The sequence below is a fragment of the Neoarius graeffei genome, chromosome 10, assembly GCF_027579695.1.
Source record: "Neoarius graeffei isolate fNeoGra1 chromosome 10, fNeoGra1.pri, whole genome shotgun sequence".
NCBI classification, from domain to species: Eukaryota; Metazoa; Chordata; class Actinopteri; order Siluriformes; family Ariidae; genus Neoarius; species Neoarius graeffei.
The window spans coordinates 23886396-23912934 of record NC_083578.1 but is presented as its reverse complement, the minus strand read 5'-3'; the positions used below and the strand labels follow the sequence as shown (position 1 = coordinate 23912934).

The window sequence follows — 26539 nt, the reverse complement described above, 5'->3', positions numbered from 1 at the left end:
ACGTTCACACTGTTTTGAAGCTGATGGTGAATTGTACCTTTGTACTAAACACTACCAGAATCTGGAATCTTTTGTCGATGCTGAAATAAAAGTTGTTGTTCAACAGCAGCCAGCTGTTACACTACCGTTCAAAAATTTGGGGTCACTTTGAAATGTCCTTATTTTTGAAAGAAAAGCACTGTTCTTTTCAATGAAGATCACTTTAAACTAATCAGAAATCCACTCTATACATTGCTAATGTGGTAAATGACTATTCTAGCTGCAAATGTCTGGTTTTTGGTGCAATATCTCCATAGGTGTATAGAGGCCCATTTCCAGCAACTCTCACTCCAGTGTTCTAATGGTACAATGTGTTTGCTCATTGCCTCAGAAGGCTAATGGATGATTAGAAAACCCTTGTACAATCATGTTAGCACAGCTGAAAACAGTTGAGCTCTTTAGAGAAGCTATAAAACTGACCTTCCTTTGAGCAGATTGAGTTTCTGGAGCGGGGCGGGGCAGCACGGTGGTGTAGTGGTTAGCGCTGTCGCCTCACAGCAAGAAGGTCCGGGTTCGAGCCCCGGGGCCGGCGAGGGCCTTTCTGTGCGGAGTTTGCATGTTCTCCCCGTGTCCGCGTGGGTTTCCTCCGGGTGCTCCGGTTTCCCCCACAGTCCAAAGACATGCAGGTTCGGTTAACTGGTGACTCTAAATTGACCGTAGGTGTGAATGTGAGTGTGAATGGTTGTCTGTGTCTATGTGTCAGCCCTGTGATGACCTGGCGACTTGTCCAGGGTGTACCCCGCCTTTCGCCCGTAGTCAGCTGGGATAGGCTCCAGCTCGCCTGCGACCCTGTAGAACAGGATAAAGCGGCTACAGATAATGAGATGAGTTTCTGGAGCATCGCATTTGTGGGGTCGATTAAATGCTCAAAATGGCCAGAAAAATGTCTTGACTATATTTTCTATTCATTTTACAACTTATGGTGGTAAATAAAAGTGTGACTTTTCATGGAAAACACAAAATTGTCTGGGTGACCCCAAACTTTTGAACGGTAGTGTAGATAGAAACGTCACGTTAACATCTGGAACAGACAGAAAACAAATGATTTTCTCTTTTTTTTTTTTTATTTCACTTTGTAAATAGTAAACCAGTTTGTAAAGAGTTTTGTTCTGTTTACCTTAAAGATGAATGAATAAATAAATAAATAAAATGGAATAAATGTTTGTCAGTAATGCTTGATAACTTAAAAATATATATATATTGTACGACTTGGTCAATTGAATTCTCAGCCCCGCCTTTCAGTTCGGGACATGGCAATAGCTGATTGGGTACGCTCGAAATCGCTGTTCACTGATTGGTCCGTGATGCCGGTGGGCGGTACTATTATGATACAGCTGCAGTGTACACAGAATGAGCTAGAAATCCAGATGGGGCGAGGTTAGCATTGGCTAAGAAAATCAGTTTTATGTTCCCAAGGCTAATCTGCAGGCAGTTTTAGTTTGTGTGTGTGTGTGTGTGAGAGAGAGAAAGACGAGAGGAAAAGAAAGCCTCTTCTTTGCTCGAAGGAAAACTGCTCTGTGAGTATCTGGAGAGCGAAGGATGCTGCTGCCGGTTGGGTGCAAGCTAGCCAAGATGCTAATTTATTAGCTAACTGGGGTTTAAATGGCGAAGCCGGCGTTTATTTCGGCTTTAGTTGCCAGTTTCCTCATATTTACTCCGGAGGAATCGAAATTACAATTCAACCTGAGCAGGAGCTGACATTTTAAATAATTATTTGTCATAGTGCATAGCATAGATATTGTCCTGAATATGCAGTGTCCTATATTATTATTATTATTATTATTATTATTATAAGCCATAAAAATGGTGGTTTGGGGATTTAGTTTATTCAGGGATAATAAACAAAAAAATGTAAAACAAAAATTGCACCTGCTTATTGAATAGGTCGATGGAGCTCAGACATAAATAACATCAGCATCACTTGGCAGCTTTCTGTGTCTGAAATAGTGCCGCTATGCATTATGGGTATTCTCTATCCTCGAGGACAGAGCGTCTCAAACTTCGCTTGGGGTCCTTGGAAGCCTGTTTCACTCACTTCTCATCTCATCTCATTATCTCTAGCTGACTACGGGCGAAAGGCGGGGTACACCCTGGACAAGTCGCCAGGTCATCACAGGGCTGACACATAGACACAGACAACCATTCACACTCACATTCACACCTACGGTCAATTTAGAGCCACCAGTTAACCTAACCTGCATGTCTTTGGACTGTGGGGAAACCGGAGCACCCGGAGGAAACCCACGCGGACACGGGGAGAACATGCAAACTCCACACAGAAAGGCCCTCGCCGGCCACGGGGCTCGAACCCGGACCTTCTTGCTGTGAGGCGACAGCGCTAACCACTACACCACCGTGCCGCCGGAATATGTCTGATATACCACAAAAAAAGCAAGCCATTATTATTATACACACGCACTCCTTTCGGGTGTTCAAAGCGTCTTTCTCTTTCAAAATTTTCTCAAAATCTTGCTTATTTAACAAAGCAAACCTGGCATCCATGTTTGTTTACAAATTGTCACAATCACTTGCTAGCGTGGAAGTTTTACATCTCCGATTTGTCTCTTTTCCAGTTTTTCAATGTCTGTTGGTATGCATGAAGAATATCTCATGAAGTTTTGGTAGCCTTTCGGGTGTTCAACACGTCTTTCTCTTTTCTGGTGAACAAAGAAATGGTTCTGTGCATGCGCAGCAGAAAACTTTCTCCCTGAATATTCACATCAGCTCCGATGTGTGACGTCATGTCTTGACAACCATGCAGTATCGTAAACCATATTCAACGCTCATTCTTCACTGGGTAGAGTGACGTCATGGATGTAGGATAAGCGATATGCGAACAATATTGCATGCTATTAAACCAAATGAGTGAAACCCGCTAGAAAGGAACAGAATACACGTTTTTATTCCATCAAAAAAAAGTGTCCTGTATGTCTAATAATTCTTCATATTTCATTATTATGAGATAGCAAGTCTTTATTATGAGAAAATCATCTCGTTATTATGAAAATTTTATTATTATTATTACAGTGTTGGCAGAAACAGGCATCCATAAAACTCTGGGATTTATTTATTTATTTATAAATAAAAAGCCTGGGCCCTATTGTCCCCTCTCTTTGGGTCCAAATATTAACTGGGGACAAAAATGATCAAAACTGGTCCAGCATTGAAGTGCATATTCTGGACCAATTTCTTTTTTTTTTTAATATGAAAGTATGTCCCTTTACACACTCATCCAGAAGGGTAATTTTGCACAAGGCCATCTATCTACAGCAGAAAAAAAAAAAAAAAACGCGTCTGGAAAAATCCCAATGGAGTCTGGAGCTAGATTCGTGACGTTACCTGCGGAAGCGCCAGCAGGCTGCGCGAGCTTTGCACGGTTTCAGTGCACAGCCTGTGTAGACCAAGCGCTCCCATTTCTCTCTCATTGTCCGGTCTTTTGGAAAACGATGAGTACTAATCCCATCAAGATTGGTGTTGCTACACCCTCCTACGATACATCTGTTAACCATTTTAATAATTACGCGATAACGTTGAAGAAATTTGCAGAAAACCACCAGGTTGTTTTCTCATCAACAAACCAGCGCTGACGTAGGATTCAGAGGGAGGCGTCCTGCACGCGGCGTCACGAAAATCAGTGTTTGCCGGGAAATCCAAATGCCAAGTTTTTTCAGAGGCGGACCAATTCGCCTCAAATGGCTTGATTTCAACTGAATTTTTCTGGTATTGCGCAAGGTAAAAAAAAATTGCACAAAATGCAAAATGTTACAGATATTTGACCAAGTTTAATATAAAATAGGAGAATTACATCGATCTTGCTCCTGAATTTACCCGTGATATGCACTTTAAGTTAGAATGCGAAAACTGGCAACTGCAAGAAACAGCTCTACAATGCAATTCTATGGGGAAATCATCCATGTTCAAATAAACCACTTGTTTTTGCCACTGACAGGTTTATAATGCTATGATTATAAGTGTCTGAAAATATGAAGAAGACTCCTACAGAGATGCACCTTTGTCTGTTTACCTCAGTAACTGTATAGAAACTGTAGAAAATAGTTTTATTTTACCTTTCTCTTCTTCCGGTCTCTGATGCAGCACTTCGTTTACTGCCTATAGTCTATTATACATACGGAACACTTTTTCCATGCAATAAAAACATGTATTCTGTTCCCTTCTAGTGGGTTTATTGATGGCATGCAATATTATCATATCGCTTATCCTCCATGTATTACGCCACTCTCCTCAATGGAGAATGAGCGTGCAATATTGTTATAATATTGCACGTTGTCAAGACAACATGACGGCACACTTCGGAGCTCAAACAAAGATCCAATGACAAAACTTTTCTGCTGCGCATGCGCACAATCATTTCTTTGTTGGCCGGGAGAGAGAAGATGGGGTTAAATCAGTGTTCGGATTAAGCACTAAATAAATAAACTAGTGCTGTCAAGCGATTAAAATATTTAATCGCGATTAATGTCGCGACTGTCATAGTTAACTCGCGATTAATCGCAATTTAATCGCACATTTTTGTCACATGAAAAACCATTGTAATTCTCTTATTAGCATAAAAAAGTGAATGGGCTTGCTTTGTACCAATGTTTTTTGTTTGTTTTTTTATTGCAGAGCATAACACGTCTTGTCACAGCCACTGACATCCATAACTTCCATATTAGATGAGAAAACCAAGGGATGAAAAATAAAGTGCATATCACTGTGAAAATTAAAAAATGTTTTATTTTACTCTTCATTAGTTTCTTTTGAAGAGAAGTATTTGCCATAAAAGAAGAAAAAAACAGATAACAAAAATAACATTCATCATACGTTCAAAAACGTTCATCATAGTGTGGCACTGTATTATCTAATTCTCACTGCTTATAACTCTACACCTACCCGGTGGAGATGAGCTGGGAGACTGAAGGAACAGTATTGAAAAGTATTTTTCCAGTCTCACCTGTGAAAGGTAATCCCATATGATCTCGTTTGGACGGTAAACCGGTTGGTACAGTTAAACGCAGCACATGAATGAGGCATCTTTATTCTCGGCTACTGTCTAGACGCTATACCAGAGACGGCTGAAGAATCTCCACTTTGCCCCATCCAATATGGCGGCGAGGATGTTTATATGTCTATGCCTTTCTCCATCACTCACACGTACTCTTATTGAAGCAGTGCGCGACAAGCCTCAACAGGAACTACGGGTGACTCGCAGGGCCAAATTAGAATTTGCGTTAACGGCACTATTTTTTTTGATCGCGTTAACACGTTATTATCGCGTTAACTTTGACAGTACTAAAATAAACTGAAACTAAAGATGCGCTGAACACCCGTAAGGCTACCAAAACTTCATTAGATATTCTTCACGTGTATTTACAAGAGAAAAACATACCAATGGACATAAAAAAAAAACCTGGACAAGAGACACGTCGGAGATGTAAAACTTCCTCGCTAGCGAGTGACTGTGACAGTTTGTACACGAACATGGCTGCGAGGTTTGCTTCGTTAAAAGCGGAAGATTTAAAGTAAAAGACACGCTGAACTCCTGAAAGGCTACCAAAACTTCACTTGATATTCTTCATGCATATTTGCGAAAGAAAAACAGACCAACGGACATTGAAAAACTGGAAAAGAGAGCAATAGCGGAAATATTGTCAAAGTTCTACTTGGAGGTGAGGAAAAGTGACGGAGACTTTTACAAGAGGACTTCACTCGTGGACTTCACTCAGCAAAGCCCTTTTGTTTTGAGCAACTGCAATGTAACGATTAACTACAACCAAAAGTAACTTTGAACTTGAACTGATAACCTGTATATAGCTTGTATAGAAGTTGGGTTGTTGTTCAGGCTTTTTGGACTTGTACCATTTTTATTGTTAGAACTTCTGACTTTGTACATCTACACTGGATTGACAGAACACTGAATTACATTCGATCAGAATCAGCATTCAGTATTGGTGAGTTACTCCCCTGCTCTTAACTTTTTGTAAAATCTATAATTGTTCCATCGAATGTGTATATATAATAATAATAATAATAATAATAATAATAATATTGGCTGGCTTTTTCATGGTATATCAGATATATTCCATTCAGCTACTCGTCTTCGACTCATTCAATATCATGCTCGCTGAATGGAATATATCTGATATACCACTCAACACCAGCCAATATTATTTAAATATCACACCAGGGCTGTTCCTTGGTGTTTACAACAGAGCTAATACTCCAATCTAAAGCACGGACGCTTTGTTTACTAACCCCATTTCCAGACAACTTGGGATATTTTCAAAAATGTAATAAAAACAAATTTTAATTTGTTAATTCACATGAACCTTTATTTAACTGACAAAAGTACAACGAAATTTTTTTCAAGAGTTTTACTGACCGACTTAATTGTAATTTGTAAATATAAGCGAAGTTAGAATTTGATGCCTGAAACACAGTCAAAAAAGTTGGGACAGAGGTAAAATAAGACTGAAAAGTTTATAGGATATTCAAGTAACACCATTTTGGAAGATTCCACAATAAGCAGGTTAATTGGTAACGGGCGAGAGTATCATGGTTGGGTTTAAAAGGAGCAGCACCAAAGGCTCAGTCTTTGCAAGGATGGGTCATGGCTCACACCTTTGTGCCAAAATTTGTGACAGAATTGTTAGTCAATTCAAAAAGAACATTTCTCAGTGAAATATTTTAGGCCTTTCAAAATCTACAGGACATAATAATGTGAAAAGATTCATGGAATTTGGAGACAGCTCAGTGTGGAAAGGGCAAGGCCAGAAACCATTGTTGAATGTGCGTGACCTTCGACCCGTCAGGCAGCACTGCCTGAAAGACCGTCATACTAATGTGACAAATATAGCCACATGAGCTCGGGAGTACTTGGGAAAACCATTGTCACTTAACCATCTGCCGCTGCATCCAGAAATGCAACCTGAAACTGTATTACGCAAGGAGGAAGCCATTCATCAATTCTACGCAGAAACACCGCCAATTTCTCTGGGCCTGAACTCAGTTCAGATGGACCAAAAGACAATGGAAATGTGTGTGCTGTGGTCCGACGAGTCCACATTTCAGCTTGGTTTTAGGAAAACTGGACATCAAGTTCTCCGTGCCAAAGGTGAACACGACCATCCAGTTTGTTATCAGAGAAAAGTGCAAAAGCCAGCACCTGTGATGGTACGGGGGGCATCAGTGCCCACGGCATGGGTGAATTACGTGTGTGAAGTAGAGCCCTGCACTCCCGCGGGACCCGCCGCAAAGCAGTGCAGCGCGGGACAAATTTTGAAAGCTCATTGCGGGCAGGACCGGAAGTGCACATATGCACGCGGGAGCGAGAGTGCACATATGCGGCGCGGGTGGGAGCGGTGATAAGCTGCAGTCCCGCTAATTAAAAACGTGCTTGAAATAAAATTTATAAATTATTAATTTATGTCTATCATATATAATTTGTGCTGGATATTTTATTTGGCATTAATAAAAACACTTTAAGATGCCTAAATTTGCAGCGAAAGTCAGATTGCCACATTGAGTGAGAAATAGCATCTTAAACTTGCCATTGATCACCCTAAGGGGAAATTCTTTGATCACTCTAATGACTCGCAGTTCACACCCAGCTAGCAAGAGAACCATAAGTGAATTGATTTACTTGTTGCGTTAGTCTACAACTTTAATCAGAGAGACAGGTTACACAGTGACGGTAGGCTTGACTCAGTGCTATCCCAGAAATCCTTCCTGTAATATGCAAATTTGGCCGCCTCTGATTGGACAGCCAAATTTGCATATTACAGGAAGGATTTCTGGGATAGCATTGAGTCAAACCTACCGTCACTGTGTAACATGTCTCTCTGATTAAAGTTGTAGACTAACGCAAACAGTAAATCAATTCACTTCTTTTACTAGCTCTGCTTTGCAATAAAAACAAAAAACAAAACATTGGTACAAAGCAAGCCCATTCACTTTTTTATGCTGATCAGAGAATTACAATGGTTTCTCGTGATAAAAATGTGCGATTTGCGATTAAATATTTTAATCGTTTGACAGCACTAATTATTATTATTATTAGAAATACTACATGCTGAATTCAGAAACAAGGTAAACAATAACAAACGTGAGCTGTAGATATTTATGCTCAAATCCACTCAAAGTAGGGGGCGGGGCACCGTCACGCTGTGTCAAGACAAGAACTTTCCTGAGAAATAACGCGAACGTCTGCATCATGCGGGATTTGCGGGCAGGAGCGGAACAAAATATGGCAGGCGCAGGCGGGAGCGGGACTGAAAATCATAAATTTTTTGTGGGCGCGGGCGGGAGCGGGACTGAAAATCATAATTCTTTGCGGGCGAGGGCGGGAGTGGGACTGCACAATGCGGGCGCGGGCGGGAGCGAGACTGAAAAATCCGACCCGCGCAGACCTCTAGTGTGAAGGTACCATTGACACTGAAGCATATATTGGGATTTTAGAGAGACATCATGGCAATGTCTCTTCCTGGGAAGTCCATGCTTATTTGAGCAGGACAATGCCAGGCCTCATTCTGCACAGGCTACAACAGCATGGCTTCACAGACACAGAGTACATGTGCTTGACTGGCTGGCTGCCAGTCCAGGTCTGTCTTCTATTGAGAATGTATGGCGCATCATGAAGAGGAGAATCGGACAACGGCGACCACGGACTGTTGAGCAGTTGAAGTCTTGTATTGAGCAAGAATGGACAAAAATTCCGATTGTAAAACTGCAACAGTTAGTATACTCAGTTCCCATACATTTAAAGTGTTATTAAAAGGAAAGGTGATGTAATGCAATGGTAATAACACCTCTGTCCCAACTTTTTTGAGTGTGTTGCAGGCATCAAATTCTAACTTTGTTTATATTTACGAAATACAATTAAGTCGGTCAGTAAAACTATTAAAAATCTTTTCTTTGTACTTTTTTCGGTTAAATTAACATCAGATTTTTGTTTTTCTTGCATTTTGGAAAATATCCCAACTTGTCTGCAAATGGGCTTAGTATTTTCATTATTTCTGTCAGCCGCATTGACATATCAGTATAGAAGTCGTGGCGACTGCAAACGTTGGACTCATGGTTCCAGAATGCTTTGCAGCTGCATGAAGCAGCTTGCTCAGTTTTGACAGAGACTTGGCTCTGTTAATGAATGAACTATGAGATGATTTGCATGATGGTGTTGACAGCTGTATTAGCACGAAAGCTGAGGGTTTGGAAGCTTATCTTTTTTGAGCAGAGTGTACAGATTTGATGATGAGAGAGCTGGACTGAATAAAGGACTAAAGTGCTGCATCGCTCTCTTTAGGTAGAGATAAAGGGATGGGTAACTGGACCCCACTGTAAGCAGGGGAATGGAAGAAACTGTTAACTAGAGTGAAAAGAGACTGACGTCAAGGAAAAGATGTTGAAATTTAAAAGTCAGGGAGGACCTCACGCTGGATATGTTCCACTGTATGCCAAAGGTACCAAATATCAGAACTCTCTCTAGAAGGTGTATTTTGTTGTGAATAAGGTGCTGCTTCGTACCATGACATACCACGCGTTGTTCACTCACGCAGAACTATGAGTTTTAATGCAGAACTCAGAATTTAGGACCATCCTGTTTGTGAAAAATCTCATGCTCTTTCTCACTCCACTGGCTTCGTGTGTGCTGTATATGTGATGCATTAGCATATATTCCAAATATCACATTTATATGCAGGGATGGCGCTAGGATTTTTCATTCTGGGTCCAGGGACCCATGCGACTGGCCAAATTGGGGTCCCTGGCAATTTTTTGCAGGTCCCAAATATTTTATATCTAATAATCAGATATACAGTGCTCAGCGTAAATGAGTCCACCCCCTTTGAAAAGGAACATTTTAAACAATATCTCAGTGAACACAAACAATTTCCAAAATGTTGACAAGACAAAGTTTAATATAACATCTGTTTATCTTATAACGTGAAAGTAAGGTTAATAATATAACTTGGATTACACATTTTTCAGTTTTACTCAAATTAGGGTGGTGCAAAAACGAGTACACCCCGCAACAAAAACTACTACATCTAGTACTTTGTATGGCCTCCATGATTTTTAATGACAGCAACAAGTCTTCTAGGCATGGAATGAACAAGTTGGCGACATTTTGCAACATCAGTCTTTTTCCATTCTTCAACAATGACCTCTTTTAGTGACTGGATGCTGGATGGAGAGTGATACAAAGTACAACCCTGATTCCAAAAAAGTTGGGACAAAGTACAAATTGTAAATAAAAACGGAATGCAATAATTTACAAATCTCAAAAACTGATATTGTATTCACAATAGAACATAGACAACATATCAAATGTCAAAAGTGAGACATTTTGAAATTTCATGACAGCAACACATCTCAAAAAAGTTGGGACAGGGGCAATAAGAGGCTGGAAAAGTTAAAGGTACAAAAAAGGAACAGCTGGAGGACCAAATTGCAACTCATTAGGTCAATTGGCAATAGGTCATTAACATGACTGGGTATAAAAAGAGCATCTTGGAGTGGCAGCGGCTCTCAGAAGTAAAGACGGGAAGAGGATCACCAATCCCCCCAATTCTGCGCCGACAAATAGTGGAGCAATATCAGAAAGGAGTTCGACAGTGTAAAATTGCAAAGAGTTTGAACATATCATCATCTACAGTGCATAATATCATCAAAAGATTCAGAGAATCTGGAAGAATCTCTGTGCGTAAGGGTCAAGGCCGGAAAACCATACTGGGTGCCCGTGATCTTCGGGCCCTTAGACGGCACTGCATCACATACAGGCATGCTTCTGTATTGGAAATCACAAAATGGGCTCAGGAATATTTCCAGAGAACATTATCTGTGAACACAATTCACCGTGCCATCCGCCGTTGCCAGCTAAAACTCTATAGTTCAAAGAAGAAGCCGTATCTAAACATGATCCAGAAGCGCAGACGTCTTTTCTGGGCCAAGGCTCATTTAAAATGGACTGTGGCAAAGTGGAAAACTGTTCTGTGGTCAGACGAATCAAAATTTGAAGTTCTTTATGGAAATCAGGGACGCCGTGTCATTCGGACTAAAGAGGAGAAGGACGACCAAGTTGTTATCGGCGCTCAGTTCAGAAGCCTGCATCTCTGATAGTATGGGGTTGCATTAGTGCGTGTGGCATGGGCAGCTTACACATCTGGAAAGACACCATCAATGCTGAAAGGTACATCCAGGTTCTGGAGCAACATATGCTCCCATCCAGACGACGTCTCTTTCAGGGAAGACCTTGCATTTTCCAACATGACAATGCCAAACCACATACTGCATCAATTACAGCATCATGGCTGCGTACATGCCAGCCTGCAGTCCAGATCTTTCACCCATAGAAAACATTTGGCGCATCATAAAACGGAAGATACAACAAAAAAGACCTAAGACAGTTGAGCGACTAGAATCCTACATTAGACAAGAATGGGTTAACATTCCTATCCCTAAACTTGAGCAACTTGTCTCCTCAGTCCCCAGACGTTTACAGACTGTTGTAAAGAGAAAAGGGGATGTCTCACAGTGGTAAACATGGCCTTGTCCCAACTTTTTTGAGATGTGTTGTTGTCATGAAATTTAAAATCACCTAATTTTTCTCTTTAAATGATACATTTTCTCAGTTTAAACATTTGATATGTCATCTATGTTCTATTCTGAATAAAATATGGAATTTTGAAACTTCCACATCATTGCATTCCGTTTTTATTTACAATTTGTACTTTGTCCCAACTTTTTTGGAATCGGGGTTGTACTAGATGTAGTAGTTTTTGTTGTGGGGTGTACTCATATTTTTGCACCACCCTAATTTGAGTAAAACTGAAAAAAAAAAAAGTGTAATCCAAGTTTATATTATTAACCTTACTTTCACGTTATAAGTTAAACAGATGTTATCTTAAACTTTGTCTTGTCAACATTTTGGAAATTGTTTGTGTTCATTGAGATATTGTTTTAAAATGTTCCTTTTCAAAGGGGGTGTACTCATTTACGCTGAGCACTGTGTGTGGCCACAATCTTTCCATTTTTTCACTGGCAGTCCACAGAGTTAATGATTTTTCATTCATTCTTTGTGAGTGTTTAACCTGGAATAAAATATAGAGGATTTTCACAAAGTCATAGACTGTTGTTTATCACGCGGCGTCCACCATATTGCTGGGCAAACAAAGAAACAGCCGCCACAGTTAATAATGAAAATTGAGATGACTGCAGTCAGTACAATCTATCTGAAACAATTAAAAATTTATATTATACCAGCAGTTCGCTATACATCCAAAAGCTGAAACATGCAGGCATCACAGATCCATATAATTTACCCACAGACTTATTTATTTATTCTGTACACTGCTTCAGATGGATTAAATGCAGAGGAGGAATTTTGCTATGCTTGAATACATGTGACAAAAACAAAATAAATAAAGGCTTGTTCTTCTTAATATACCCACAAATGTATTTATTCCACTTGAAAAGTGTTCGGCAAACCAGCTACCGGATTGGGATGCTCCAGCATCCTGAACTATTTAGTATTTGGGACTTCTAAATACACCGGAGATGCGAAAGGCATGCAGGTGTACAGATGCCTACCAATATTTCAAAGCAGGTTTCATGCATGGTGGAATGTTATGGGAAATTCCTGATTAAAGAAAAATACCTTCTTCTGACAATGGTAAGCTCAAATGTGGACTTAATAATAAACAAGCCAGGGCCTAGATCTAGCATATTTTATGGTGCTTAGCTTCATCTACCTTATCAGTACATAATAAACATGCTGCTAGTCTAGCCAACCATTAGGTCTTATATCGTGTCCAAAGCCCACATCCAGATATACATTTTAATGTTGCACAGAGCTTTCACACTAATCTGATATACTGTAAAATATTCTCCACACACACGGGAATGTTTTGTTGTCAGCCAGTCTTCCTGTTTAAGTGCAACTCGCTGTTTTTCTCGTCTTTCTGGGTTCACCGGGAAGCGGTGAAAAGTTAATCCAGGCTCAGCTCCACGTCTGTTATTACATCCAAAAGCACTACAGGTCTCTTTTACTGTATATGTAACTTCTACAAGTTTATCTGTAGATATTTACTTAATTTGGCTTATCACTTGTGTACACTTGTGCCGGGCACTGGCAAACACAAAGCTTGCCTGGCAATATGGTCTCGTAAACAAATCTGCAGTTACGATGACGTCATGGGAAAGCGACCATGATATTGTGACCTTTTTGTTCTGTTCACTTTGACGTTGTTTGTTAATCATCATAGTCTGAAAGATTTGCCAAGGCAATCTGGGAAAAATTCTTCAAGTAGGAGCCCTGCGTCCTGGGACGCATTAAAATTCTGAACATGCATTTTTTTTGGGGGGGGGGCATTTTTGTGCGTAAAAATGCATGATTTTTGCATTAACGCGATCCCTGATATGTTACATTTATTTCTATTTAGGACATCATGTACTCTTCTTCGCCTCTGTTCCTCATCCTGTTGTTTACCTTTGAACTGTCAGTGCTGACCGTGCAGGCTGGACCTTGCCAGAGCTGCCGCAAACTCACCGAGAACTTCATCAAGGTGTGTGACGTGTCATTTGGTTGAAAGACCTGCTTCAAAAACAACAGCGATATTTCAGATGTTTAATCCATGTTAATATCTACTTGTTTATCTAAAGCCAAGTCTTTTCGAATATATTTGGAATAAATGAAAATTTTAATTTTGGTACTGCTTCATGTCAGAATACTTTCAGGCTTTTTTGGTTCCTACAGTGTTGCTGCACGGTTTTCAAAAAGTCAAGAATTGTCATGATGTACCGATTTGTATGTTCGGAGTTCTTCTACATAGTTGGTGTTAAATAGATATTTTTAAAATGGCTGGATAAAAATTTTGATTTGTTCCAGGGCCTGGAGCGAACAGCCAATAAAAACTTTGGTGGTGGGAACACGGCTTGGGAAGAGGAGAAGCTGGCAAAATATGCTCGCAGGTATGGGGGTGAAGCGTGTAACATTAACAACATCTTATACCAGACCTGGGCATTTTCCGGCCCGCGGGCCGCATCCGGCCCTTTGGTTCATTCTGACCGGCCCGCGTAAGGTTAATTAGAAATTACAAAATAAACGTATTTTCTAATTTTACCTCATGCATGGACTGAATGTGCAGTGCTTTTATTTTGAAGTTGTGTTCAACAAAAACGCAATGCGCGCGACATGAACATGACATGAAATCCCACGAAACCTAATCCCGCGATAACTACTTCCGTAATTTGTCCAGACCAACCACAAACTTGTACGTCATCCTTCAAACGGTCCAGCCAATCACATAGTGTGACGTCACCAGCAGGCGCCGGAGCCCGAGCCGATCTGTAGATCTGATACCTACACTGAATCGACACGGCATCATTATTATAATATGATGTATCTTGCTTGATATTTGGAGTAGAAAGACAATATTGTGATGTCTTTATTGTGTTTTGGGGTGAATGTGACTGAAAAAAAATGGTACAAACGTTCACATTTTGTTAACCATTGTTTTGGGAAATTTGACTGAATAAATTACATTGTAAGGCAACCTCGTTTTCTCCATACTCTTACCAGTCTTAGCAGCTTGTAAAAACAATGTTATTTACTGCTTTATATAAAGAAATACAATTAATATTATGCAGAATTTGGTTCAGCCTTTTGGTCCGGCCCTCCACAAAATTTTCTGTTTCTCATGTGGCCCCATGGAAAAAATAATTGCCTACCCCTGTCTTATACAGTACACTGTTATAAGCCACTGGATATTTGCTAGCTTTTGGTTTGGTTTTTTTTGCACTTTCTGTGGATGTATGACTTGTGTTTGATAAGAATCCTGAGTAACTGTTGTAATGGTTGTTAGTATAAACACACAGGTGATTTGCAGGAAATCACTCATGCTGATTGGTCGAGAAATTCGGACTATTTCTCAATAACCATCTCCAGCGACTCGGCAAAATGGCGGCCAGTCACTTCGTCACTGTAAGTGAGGAAGAATTACAGATTATGAAAGGAAATCCTGTTCCTAAAAGCACTAAAGATGCTACGAAGTTTGGTCTAAAACTATTCAAAGGGAAGGCGGAATTGTGATTTATTTTATCTGTTTCAAAGCAAAGTATTTTATGTGATTCGGCATAGATAAGTGACACAAGCAGTATTGTAGTCGAGTCACTAAACCTTGAGTCCGATTCCAGTCTCGAGTCCGCAGTGTTCAAGTCCAAGTCATTAAAGAAAATTTCGAGTCGAGTCCGAGAACATGACTCCATCCGCACCATTTGACGGTGGCTGTTGCTGCCTTTATGTGAAGGCGTCTCTGCTACTGTGTTGGACTAACGTTACTGCCCGACTGCCCCATTTTAGTTAACAGGCTACAGATAAAAAGCTTGTTCATCGCTCAGCAAGCCCCGCCCACTATCAACAGGGCAAATAACATGAGAGAGGGTTAACACTAGCTAGTTCATCGCTCAGCAAGCAAACCCCGCTATCGACAGAGCAATGAACATAGCGTGTCACTTCCTTCTCTGGGTGGAGTCTCGCCAAATGATGATTGAAGTTCGAGGTCGTCCCCGTCGTCTCCTCGATAGTCCTTCTACATACGAAACACACAGCAGTGCCTTTTTTCCCCAGTGCACGAGACGTCTGTATAAGCAAAGTGGGCAATCCTAGGGGCTTCTCTCCAGGCATTTTAGCGCCATTAACGTGAGTTTGTTCCTGAACAGGTGAATGTGCACCCTCTTGCACGAAATTAATTTAAAAATTAATGTAGATTATAAATATCTTATGCCAAATTATTATGGCACGTTACAAAAAATAAAGAAAAAACCCGAGTCCACGTCTCCAATTTACGAGTCCAAATGCAGTTAATGCACGAGTTCGAGTCCTCAGTGCTCAAGTCCAAGTCAAGTCACGAGTCCTTAAAATTAGGGCACGAGTCAGATTCGAGTACTACAAGCCTGGACACGAGACTGCACGCATTACTTTTGCATGCCACTTTTGATGATTGAAATGAATGATTTAAAAATATATATATATATGAGACACCTCACCAAATCCAGGGACACATGTCTGGCGAAATGAATCCGAGATAATCGCAAAAGAAGCATTTTTTTTTTTAATTTGTGATTTTCGTTTTTTTCCATCATGTGCAAGTTGAGATCTTGAAGAATGCAATCAGTATTTCAGATAATAGATTGTTTTGTTGGAAAAGCATACATTTTTTGTTGCAAATTGTCTCGTTTTTTTTCAGGACTGTAGCCTGCTGGGGGGTGTGGGTAAATTACCATATGGGCCATTCACATGATGATTTAAGTCTTTTTTTTTTTTTTTCGCCAATCAGCTGTATGATACGAGCTGAGCACATGGCTACTTAAGCTGCATATAGGCATGTAATTTCACTATGGAATGAGCAAGCTAGACGTGGTGACCTTTGTTTACATGAAAGTAACATCGTGCTTGCTGGTAGGGGGTAGGGCTTTCCTTAATGTCATGCAAATGGGCACCATTATGTGCCCGCCCTGCACCCAGAGTAACTGAGATGGAAAACTTTGAGGGTGATTTTCTCCCTTTTCTGTTTTAAGAAGTATGCACTTTCAAAAGGCCACACATTCTTCAAATATTGTCAGATCTCCACATGGAAGGCATCATTGGAAAGCTTAGAAACTGTACTTTCTGAATCTGTCAATAACTCAAAATGCCCCCGGGCAGACATGTGTCCCTGGATTCTGTGATCTGACACATATATATTTATTTTTACATTTTCTTTAACAGTCACCGGTGTATTTATACTAAAACAGTTATCTGCCTCAGGCTCAGTGAATAATTGTTAATTATTTTTTTCGCGGTCCGGTTTCCATCAAATCCTGCGCTCTGATTGGCTGGCGAGCGGGTCCGTATCCTACGATGTGGACCCCGGTTACGGATCTCTGGCGACTCGGTCGTTCACAACAACAAAAAAACATCGTAGCAGTTTTTGTCAACATTTATTTTCGCATTTCTCAGGAGAATAGCATTAATTTTACAGCATGGATAGCGATAACGACAGTCTTCACAGCAAAAGCAAGTTTTACTACCCTGAGGAGGAAGAAATAAAAGAAAACATTTCAGGAGAAAGCTAAAAACCTGTAACTGTTGCTAACACCGAGCAAAAACATGGCTGAATCCTGAATGACTCCTATTTGTATAAATAGGGAACTACACAGGCGGCAAAATGTAGTTTTTTTCCTGCCATGGAAGTGCACTTATATACCGAGGAGGAAGCCATTTGCATTACAGCCGTGAATGAGGATTCAAAATGGCAGCTCGGCTCGGTTTTCCCTTTCGGGCACTCTCATTTTCTGTTAGAATTTGGTAAAGAAAAAAATAAATATATTATTTACCAGCTTAAGGTCGGTCCGTATGGTGAAATACTGTGACCTCGGCCTTGAATACTGACCTCGGCCCAGAGGGCCTCGCTCAGTACTTTCAAGACCTCGGTCACGGTATTTCACCATATGGACCTCCCAGCTGGTAAATAACATGTAAGAATGCGTGGCTGCAGTTGGGAATGAAGTGATTGACAGCCGAACAGTTGTAGCCAGCCAGCTAACTTCAGCACAGAGTTCACGGTCATATATCTACTTATTTGAACTTTTCTGGACACGTACATTAATACAGAATGCTAGCCGCTGCTGCATATTGCTCAAGTACTTTTTTTTAAAAAAATACTTCATCCAATGCCCAACTTTTCAAATGTGCTAAAAGAACACATGCAAAAGTGTGTGGAAATTTCATGATTAGTATAAAAGTGAACACCTCATTACCTCCTTTGCATATTTGTGTGGTAGAATAATTGGGAGAGGATGATCCTTTTACATCGTGCCTTCATACATTTTTTTTTTTACAAATTGTAGCCTAATTGAACTTTTCCTGAGTCCAACTTCCATGCTCATCGGTCACATGACTTGATTCTTTTTACAGTTACGTTCTTTGTCTGTTACCACTTATTACAGTTATTTTCACAATAGCGTTGGGTATTCGATTAAGCATTTTTCAGACAATCATATGGTCGGTTTTGGTCAAAGTACAGTGTCTTGCAAAAGTATTCATCCCCCTTGGTGTTTGTCCTGTTTTGTTGCATTACAAGCTGGAATTAAAATGGATTGTTGGAGGGTGAGCACCATTTGATTTATACAACATGCCTACCACTTTAAAGGTGCACGTTTTTTTTTGTGACACAATAATTAAGATGAAAAAACAGAACTCTGGAGTGTGCATAGGTATTCAACCCCCAAAGATAATAGATTGATCTTTTTGGCCATGATGGGAGACACCATGTGTGGCACAAACCCCACACCCTGAGAACACCATTCCTACAGTGAAGCATGGTGGTGGCAGCATCATGCTGTGGGGATATTTTTCATCTGCAGGGACAGGAAAGCTGGTCAGGACTGAAGGAAAGATGGATGGCACTAAATACAGGGCAATTCTGGAGGAAAACCTGTGAGTCGGCCAGAGGTTTGAGACTAGGATGAAGGTTCACGTTCCAGCAGGACAAGGACCCTAAACATACTGCTAAAGCTACACTGTAGTGGTTTCAAGTGAAACATTTAAATGTCTTGGAATGGCCTAATCAAAGCCCAGACCTCAATCCAGTTGAGAATCTGTGGCATAACTTGAAGATTGCTGTACACCAACGCAACCCATCTTAACTTGAAGGAGTTGGAGCAGTTTTGCCTTGAGGAATGGGCAAAAATCCCAGTGGCTAGATGTGCTAAGCTAATTGAGACATACCCCAGGAGACTTACAGCTGTAATTGCAGCAAAAGGTGGTTCTACAAAGTATCGATTTCAGGGTGAATACCTATGCACACTCCAGATTTCTGTTTTTTCATCTTAATTATTGTTTTTGTTACAATTAAACAACAATTTTCACTTTTAAAGTGGTAGGCATGTTGTGTAAATCAAATGGTGCTAACCCTCCAAAATCCATTTTAATTCCAGCTTGTAATGAACACTTTTGCAAGACACTGTATATTCTGTATTTCTACTTTTGACATAATTAACAAAGCAGTTTCATTCTGTCTTTAAAAATGTTGCTTTTATCAATAATCAGTAATAGGAGAACAGTGCTTTGCGTTTCCCAGATTGTCCTTTGGCTCACTCTTGGTCATTTTTTCCAACTCTTTGTATGTGTGTTTGCAGCGAAACCCGCCTGCTGGAGATCGTAGAGACAGCATGTGAGAAAACTGACTTTGAATGCAACAAACTGTTGGAACAGATCGAGGACCAGGTTGAGACATGGTGGTTCCACAGGTGAGTGCAGATGTGTATGCAAGTACCAGGCGTGGAAATGGTGGTCTATATGTTTGTGACATTTAAATAAGGATTTAGGAGTTTACTTAAAACTTTAGTGTAAATACCTCTCTCAGCTGCTATATACAGTGTCTTGCAAAAGTATTCATCCCCCTTGGTGTTTGTCCTGTTTTGTCGCATTACAAGCTGGAATTAAAATGGATTGTTGGAAGGTTAGCACCATTTGATTTACACAACATACCTACCACTTTAAAGGTGAAAATTTATGTTTTATTGTGTGACAAACAATAATTAAGATGGGAAAAAAAACCTGAAATCTGGAGTGTGCATAGGTATTCACCCCCCCCCCCCAAAAAAAAAAAGTCAATACTTCGTAGAGCCACCTTTTGCTGCAATTACAGCTGTAAGTCTCTTGGGGTATATCTCTATTAGCTGAGCACATCTAGACACTGTGATTTTTGCCCATTTCTCAAGGCAAAACTGCTCCAACTCCTTCAAGTTAGATGGGTTGCGTTGGTGTACAGCAATCTTCAAGTTATACCACAGATTCTCAATTGGATTGAGGTCTGGGCTTTGATTAGGCCATTCCAAGACATTTAAATGTTTCCCTTGAAACCACTACAGTGGAATGTGAGCCTTCGTCCTAGTCTCAAACCTCTGGCCGACTCAAACAGGTTTCCTCCAGAATTGCCCTGTATTTAGTGCCATCCATCTTTCCTTCAGTCCTGACCGGCTTTCCTGTCCCTGCAGATGAAAATCATCCCCACAGCATGATGCTGCCACCACCATGTTTCACTGTAGGAATGGTGTTCTCAGGGTGTTGGGTTTGCGCCACACATGGCATTTCCCATGATGGCCAAAAAGATCAATTTTAGTCTCATTAGACCAGAGAATCTTCTTCCATGTGTTTGGGGAGTCTGCCACATGCTGTTGGGCAAACTCCAAACGTGACTCCAAACTCCATTTCCATTTCCAACTCCAAAATCCTTTTTTTTTTTTTTAAAGATTTTTTTTGGGCTTTTTTCACCTTTATTGGATAGGACAGTGTAGAGACAGGACAGGAAATGAGTGGGAAAGAGAGACGGGGAGGGATCGGGAAATGACCTCCGGTCGGAATTGAACCCGGGTCCCCGGATCTATGGTATGGCGCCTTAGCCACCTGAGCCACGACAATTAAAAAACAATTATAGCCAAACGTGACTGAAGAACAGTAAATACTTTGTTTAAAAGCTGTCTCCATCACTGACTACAATCCGTACTGCATCCTGCACGTTAAACTGTATACAGTTGTGCTTGAAAGTTTGTGAACCCTTTAGAATTTTCTATATTTCTGCATAAATATGACCTAAAACATCATCAGATTTTCACACAAGTCCTAAAAGTAGATAAAGAGAACCCAGTTAAACAAATGAGACAAAAATATTATATTTGGTCATTTATTTATTGAGGAAAATGATCCAATATTACATATCTGTGAGTGGCAAAAGTATGTGAACCTCTAGGATTAGCAGTTAATTTGAAGGTGAAATTCGAGTCAGGTGTTTTCAATCAATGGGATGACAGTCAGGTGTGAGTGGGCACCCTGTTTTATTTAAAGAACAGGGATCTATCAAAGTCTGATCTTCACAACATGTTTGTGGAAGTGTATCATGGCACGAACAAAGGAGATTTCTGAGGAGCTCAGAAAAAGCGTTGTTGATGCTCATCAGGCTGGAAAAGGTTACAAAACCATCTCTAAAGAGTTTGGACTCCACCAATCCACAGTCAGACAGATTGTGTACAAATGGAGGAAATTCAAGATCATTGTTACCCTCCCCAGGAGTGGTCGGCCAACAAAGAATCAACCAAGAGCAAGGCGTGTAATAGTCGGCGAGGTCACAAAGGACCCCAGGGTAACTTCTAAGCAACTGAAGGCCTCTCTCACATTGAATAATGGAAATGTTCATGAGTCCACCATGAGGAGAACACTGAACAACAATGGTGTGCATGGCAGGGTTGCAAGGAGAAAGCCACTGCTCTCCTAAAAGAACCTTGCTGCTCGTCTGCAGTTTGCTGAAGATCACGTGGACAAGCCAAAGGGCTATTGGAAAAATGTTCTGTGGACGGATGAGACCAAAATAGAACTTTTTGGTTTAAATGAGAAGTGTTATGTTTGGAGAAAGGAAAACACTGCATTGCAGCATAAGAACCTTATCCCATCTGTGAAACATGGTGGTGGTAGTCAGCGCTCGAAACTAACGGTGTCCCGATGTCCCGGGGACCATAAAAAATGTCATCGGGACACAAAATTATCATATCTGGGACAATCCCGGGACAATGGAAAAAAATAGATCTAAAAAAAAAGTTCTACATTAATATTATTTACAAAGCCGTAACACATATGCAGACATTCACCTAATTTGTCAATTTTAATTTTAAAACGTTAACAGCGAAAAATACATAGTAGCTACACTTTCGATGCACCTGCATCCGTAGGCTACAGAGCAGCGCATTCTGTTCTAGAATCTTCGGCTGGAGTCCGCATTATATGGACTTGGAATGGAATTGCTACCGCACACGCTGCGCCGACTCTTGCCAGAACAAAAATGCTTAAGTGGTTGAAGCGGACCGACCGCGGGGAAGAAACTGAAAGCCCAGACATAACGTCTCCGGGACCTTCAGGATCCAAAGTGTCCTCGCCTGGTCTGCAGGCAACGCTAGCAACTGAATGAACTTAATGAACACTGTTAGACACGTTATAAAATACAACAGGAATGATGTGGATGATATTGACGGAAGATACCGTTCAACAGAATAAGTGAGTTTTCTTGGTGTCTTTCTAGTTCAGAAAGTTTAGTCAGTCAGCAGCACAACTAGGCTCGGACCTGCCACTATGCTGATGTTGCTAACATTTGCACCCACGTTTTGGCAGCGAAAGTTCATAAAATGGGTAACGGAAAGTTCATAAAATGGATAACGGAAAGTTCATAAAATGGATAACGGAAAGTTCATAAAAATGGATAACGGAAAGTTCATAAAAATGGATAACGATAATGGTGAAAATTATAAGTTGGCCTTATAAGTGCCAACAGATAGTCAAGGTATAAGTAGATGAAATGAACATAAAAGGGGTCTTATTTTCAACTAAAGTGTACTGCAGATGTAGGGAGTTGAAACATTTTCTGAATGAGCTAGTTGGCCCCTTTAAATAAACGGGTATCTATTCATACAGTGAGATCGCCAAAGTTTAATAAACTGAAAATGCAATAACTGTCATTTTGAAGTAGATGATGTATAGGACATGTGTCGCTTGTGTCTTGTGACTTATTGTAAAAATGATATAAAGGGTTCAAAATCGCATAATTACAAATATAATAGTAACTTCATGTGATAATATTAACCACTGGTTATTTCAGAGAGGAAAAAAAAATGGGGACACTATTGCTTCCATTCGGGACAATACAACACAGAATTCGGGACCACTGGGGGACACAAAGAAAAAAAGTTAATTTCGAGCCCTGGTGGTAGTATCATGGTTTGGGCCTGTTTTGCTGCATCTGAGCCAGGACGGCTTGCCATCATTGATGGAACAATGAATTCTGAATTATACCAGCGAATTCTAAAGGAAAATGTCAGGACATCTGTCCATGAACTGAATCTCAAGAGAAGGTGGGTCATGCAGCAAGACAACGACCCTAAACACACAAGTCGTTCTACCAAAGAATGGTTAAAGAAGAATAAAGTTAATGTTTTGGAATGGCCAAGTCAAAGTCCTGACCTTAATCCAATCAAAATGTTGTGGAAGGACCTGAAGTGAGCAGTTCATGTGAGGAAACCCACCAACATCCCAGAGTTGAAGCTGTTCTGTATGGAGGAATGGGCTAAAATTCCTCCAAGCCGGTGTGCAGGACTGATCAACAATTACCGCAAACGTTTAGTTGCAGTTATTGCTGCACAAGGGGGTCACACGAGATACTGAAAGCAAAGGTTCACATACTTTTGCCACTCACAGACATGTAATATTGGATCATTTTCCTCAATAAATAAATGACCAAGTATAATATTTTTGTCTCATTTGTTTAACTGGGTTCTCTTTATCTACTTTTAGGACTTGTGTGAAAATCTGATGATGTTTTAGGTCATATTTATGCAGAGATATAGAAAATTCTAAAGGGTTCACAAACTTTCAAGCACCACTGTATTTATGTGGACGATGATGTCGTTTTACATCCTTTTTTACTTGTTTTAGAACACACACAGACCATTTTTCCTTGTGTATTGTGTAATTATTTTGATTCCAAGCTTGGTCTTAAATCACATTACATAAATCAATTGTATATTAGTTATTAACACTTAACACGTCTTTATTCCTCAGACAACAGGAAGCACCTGACTTGTTCGAGTGGTTGTGTATCGAAGAGCTCCGACTTTGCTGCCCAGCAGGTCGCTTCGGACCAGAATGTGCTGGTAAACACAACATACAGACCACTTTTTTTTTTTTTTAACTTTGATCATCCTGAGTAATATCTGATCAGTCTGGAATTAAATGTCTTTAAATAGACATCTGGTAAGATGCTTTAAAAATATTTGGGAATTTTTCTTTACTTCCACATAACTAGCTACTAATATCCACAGAAAGCAAACAGCATTATTAAAACAGAATAAGGAACTCTGATCTCTCAGAATTACGTACTTATCAGTTTTTCTGTTGAATATGACTGACATCTTTTTGCTCTATTGTCTCAAGGAATTTCCTTATCAATACCTATTTTATATGTGCAGGAACAGCATTACAAAGGAAATAATAACTTGGGCTTTCTCCAGAAAATCTGAAGTAGCCAGCTTAAAAAAAAAAAAGTAGAAGGGAGCTCTGGAATTTGTGGCGGCAAAGCTGCCGCCGCAGTGTGCCAAAGGCACGCTAATGCTAGGGGGGTCTGGGAGCATAACCCCCCCAGAAAATTTTGAAATTTATATGCCTTTTGGTGTATTCTCAGCTAATAAATTACTAACCATTTCCCTGGAAAATACTTGCAAAATATGTATGAAATTTCCATCCAGATGTGTGTGTGCTTAGCTTTCTCAGTTCCCCTGTGTAGTACGCTGCCTGGCTCTGTAACATGACTACATGGTGAGCTTATTTGGTGCATGTGTAATGGATTGCGATGGGAACTCGGACATTCCGGGTAGCTTCGGGATATGAAAATAACAGTTCTTAGATATGAAAATATGAATTATGATTTATATAATAATTTATATAATCAATGCAATTATGCAGAAAACATAGACTTTATATTTATTTGGCCCATGGAAGGTTTTAGTTTCTTCTTCTGTGTAAGAAGTGGTTTTGTGTAAACAGAGTGAAATCATCTGCAGCAACCACCAACTGCGTCTTTACTGTCGTCTGCTACGGCCTGGTGACCGCGAGTTGGCCTAGTGGTAATTTGTCTCGACCGGGAGATTGCAAGTTCTACTCGCGGTCGGGTCATACCAAAGAACATCATAAAAATGGTACCTACTGCTATCTGGCAAGGCATGCTGTGATACAGATGCGAGTGGGGAAGTCAAACTCTTGCGGTTACCAGAGGACCAGCCCCCCACTGTAACCCTAGCTGTATAGGCGAGAGGCCAAGGGCTATGGAAGCGGAGATTGGCGCCGCACCCATACGCCTCAAAGAGCTGGTTAGTACTGAGACAGGAGCCTGCTTGTAAAGACCAGATCCTGACGTGGAAGGGACTTTGACTTGCTACGGCGTAGTCACATGGTCCGACTCAGCCAATCAGAGTGCATGAATCGATCAACAAATAAGGCGTCGCTTCCGGTCGTGCTAGACACGAATCGAAGACAATTTCGTGCTGAAATAATTGGATTTGCAGCAAATTATGGGCAGCGGAAACATTGAAAGGAAGTTTTTATTGTTTTCTGGGACCGAGTAGCCGACACTCATAGACGTCTCTGAAAGCTGTTTTTAAGATGCATTGTTTCCCGTTGCACATGGTTTGTAGTTAGACATGTGGACGTAATCAGGATTATGGTAACTGTGGGATGGATACAGGACATGTACCCAGAGGTTTATTTCTTTGGAGTTTGGCCAAAATAGATAAAACCACTATCTCTGATCATTATCTGTAAAAGTCATCAGTTGCTAAAAATGTTCTCCATTCGAACATGTAATGCATTTGCAGCCAAATTATATTCAGTAAGTCATATGCTGTTATGAAAAGGAATACAGTTTTATTACTCACTCAACATTACATTGTTCTTTCGTAATACAAGAGGAGTTTATTCTTGTTTTGGATGATGACGCAGAGAGGACTGCGCAGTACTGAATGACTCAGTATAGTAATAGGTTTAGGTATACCTTAAAGGTCTCCTTGCATCGTTTTTTCATTAATTGTGCGGTGGTCTCTAGTATGAATGAATGCCCTGTGAGCCGGTTTTGGTGAAAAAAATGCTGTGGTTCTTCTGTTTCAGGCTGTTCTAGTTTGGCGGAGGAGTGGGTGGCGGGAGAATGACAGGATTTCAACTCTTACTCATTAATATTCATGACATGTAAACGTGTTACCTCTGATTGGCTAATAGCACTGTGACGCTACCTCCAGTGGGTCAGAACAAGCGGATGTGGGTGTCTTTGTAAAAACTGTTTTGATTGGCTATTATGGTCTCGACATCGATGTTTTGACCAATAACAATGTAGATAACATGAATTTTACATCACATTCAACGAGATTTAAACGAGACCAAAGATGGCGACTTACAAATAATGTGTAAACATCGTTGGAGTTAATAAAGTTTGAACAGCATGAAGGAACATACCCCAACCCCCCGAAATTAATCATAAAAAAATTCTCAACGGATTTGGCATAATATAAAAAGGTCGTTTTTTTACTCAGAAAAAGCGGAAATCCGCCGAAAAGCAGAAAACTCTCATCCCTGCCTAGCTTGTGACCATGTCATGCATGCTAACGTGGAGAATAGGAACATGCTATTTTGTAACAACAATCTTCGAACAAAACGTTCATGTTTTACTTCAGCTTGTGAGCTGGTGGTCGATCGTCTTGACGGTACAGATCCATTAAAAACAACCTCGAAGCAAAACCACTACTGAAGGCACCGAAGTTTGAAAAGTCACTGTGGTTGAAATGATCAGAACACAGTACATTATACTTCGCTGGTGGTGTTCCAAAGATAAATTCCAACCATTTCTTCTTCACCTCTAATATCTCATCTCATTATCTC

The 26539-nt window shown here is 40.4% G+C and overlaps 1 protein-coding gene across 4 annotated transcripts in view; it reads left to right on the top strand.

The window, feature by feature from the left end:
- Positions 1-1217: 1217 nt before the first annotated feature.
- LOC132892969 (protein disulfide isomerase Creld1) overlaps positions 1218-26539 on the top strand; it is a 76146-nt gene continuing 50824 nt past the window's right edge. For 2 of the 4 annotated variants that reach the window (XM_060931579.1, XM_060931575.1), the window contains exons 1-5: positions 4285-5990; positions 13476-13598; positions 13922-14004; positions 19213-19323; positions 23678-23769. In XM_060931579.1, coding sequence (XP_060787562.1) covers positions 13482-13598; positions 13922-14004; positions 19213-19323; positions 23678-23769 — 403 coding nt within the window. In that variant the 5' untranslated portion in view covers positions 4285-5990; positions 13476-13481. Of the gene's footprint in view, positions 1557-4284; positions 5991-13475; positions 13599-13921; positions 14005-19212; positions 19324-23677; positions 23770-26539 lie in introns of those variants that run through there. The other 2 variants (XM_060931577.1, XM_060931578.1) reach the window with 2 other exon arrangements.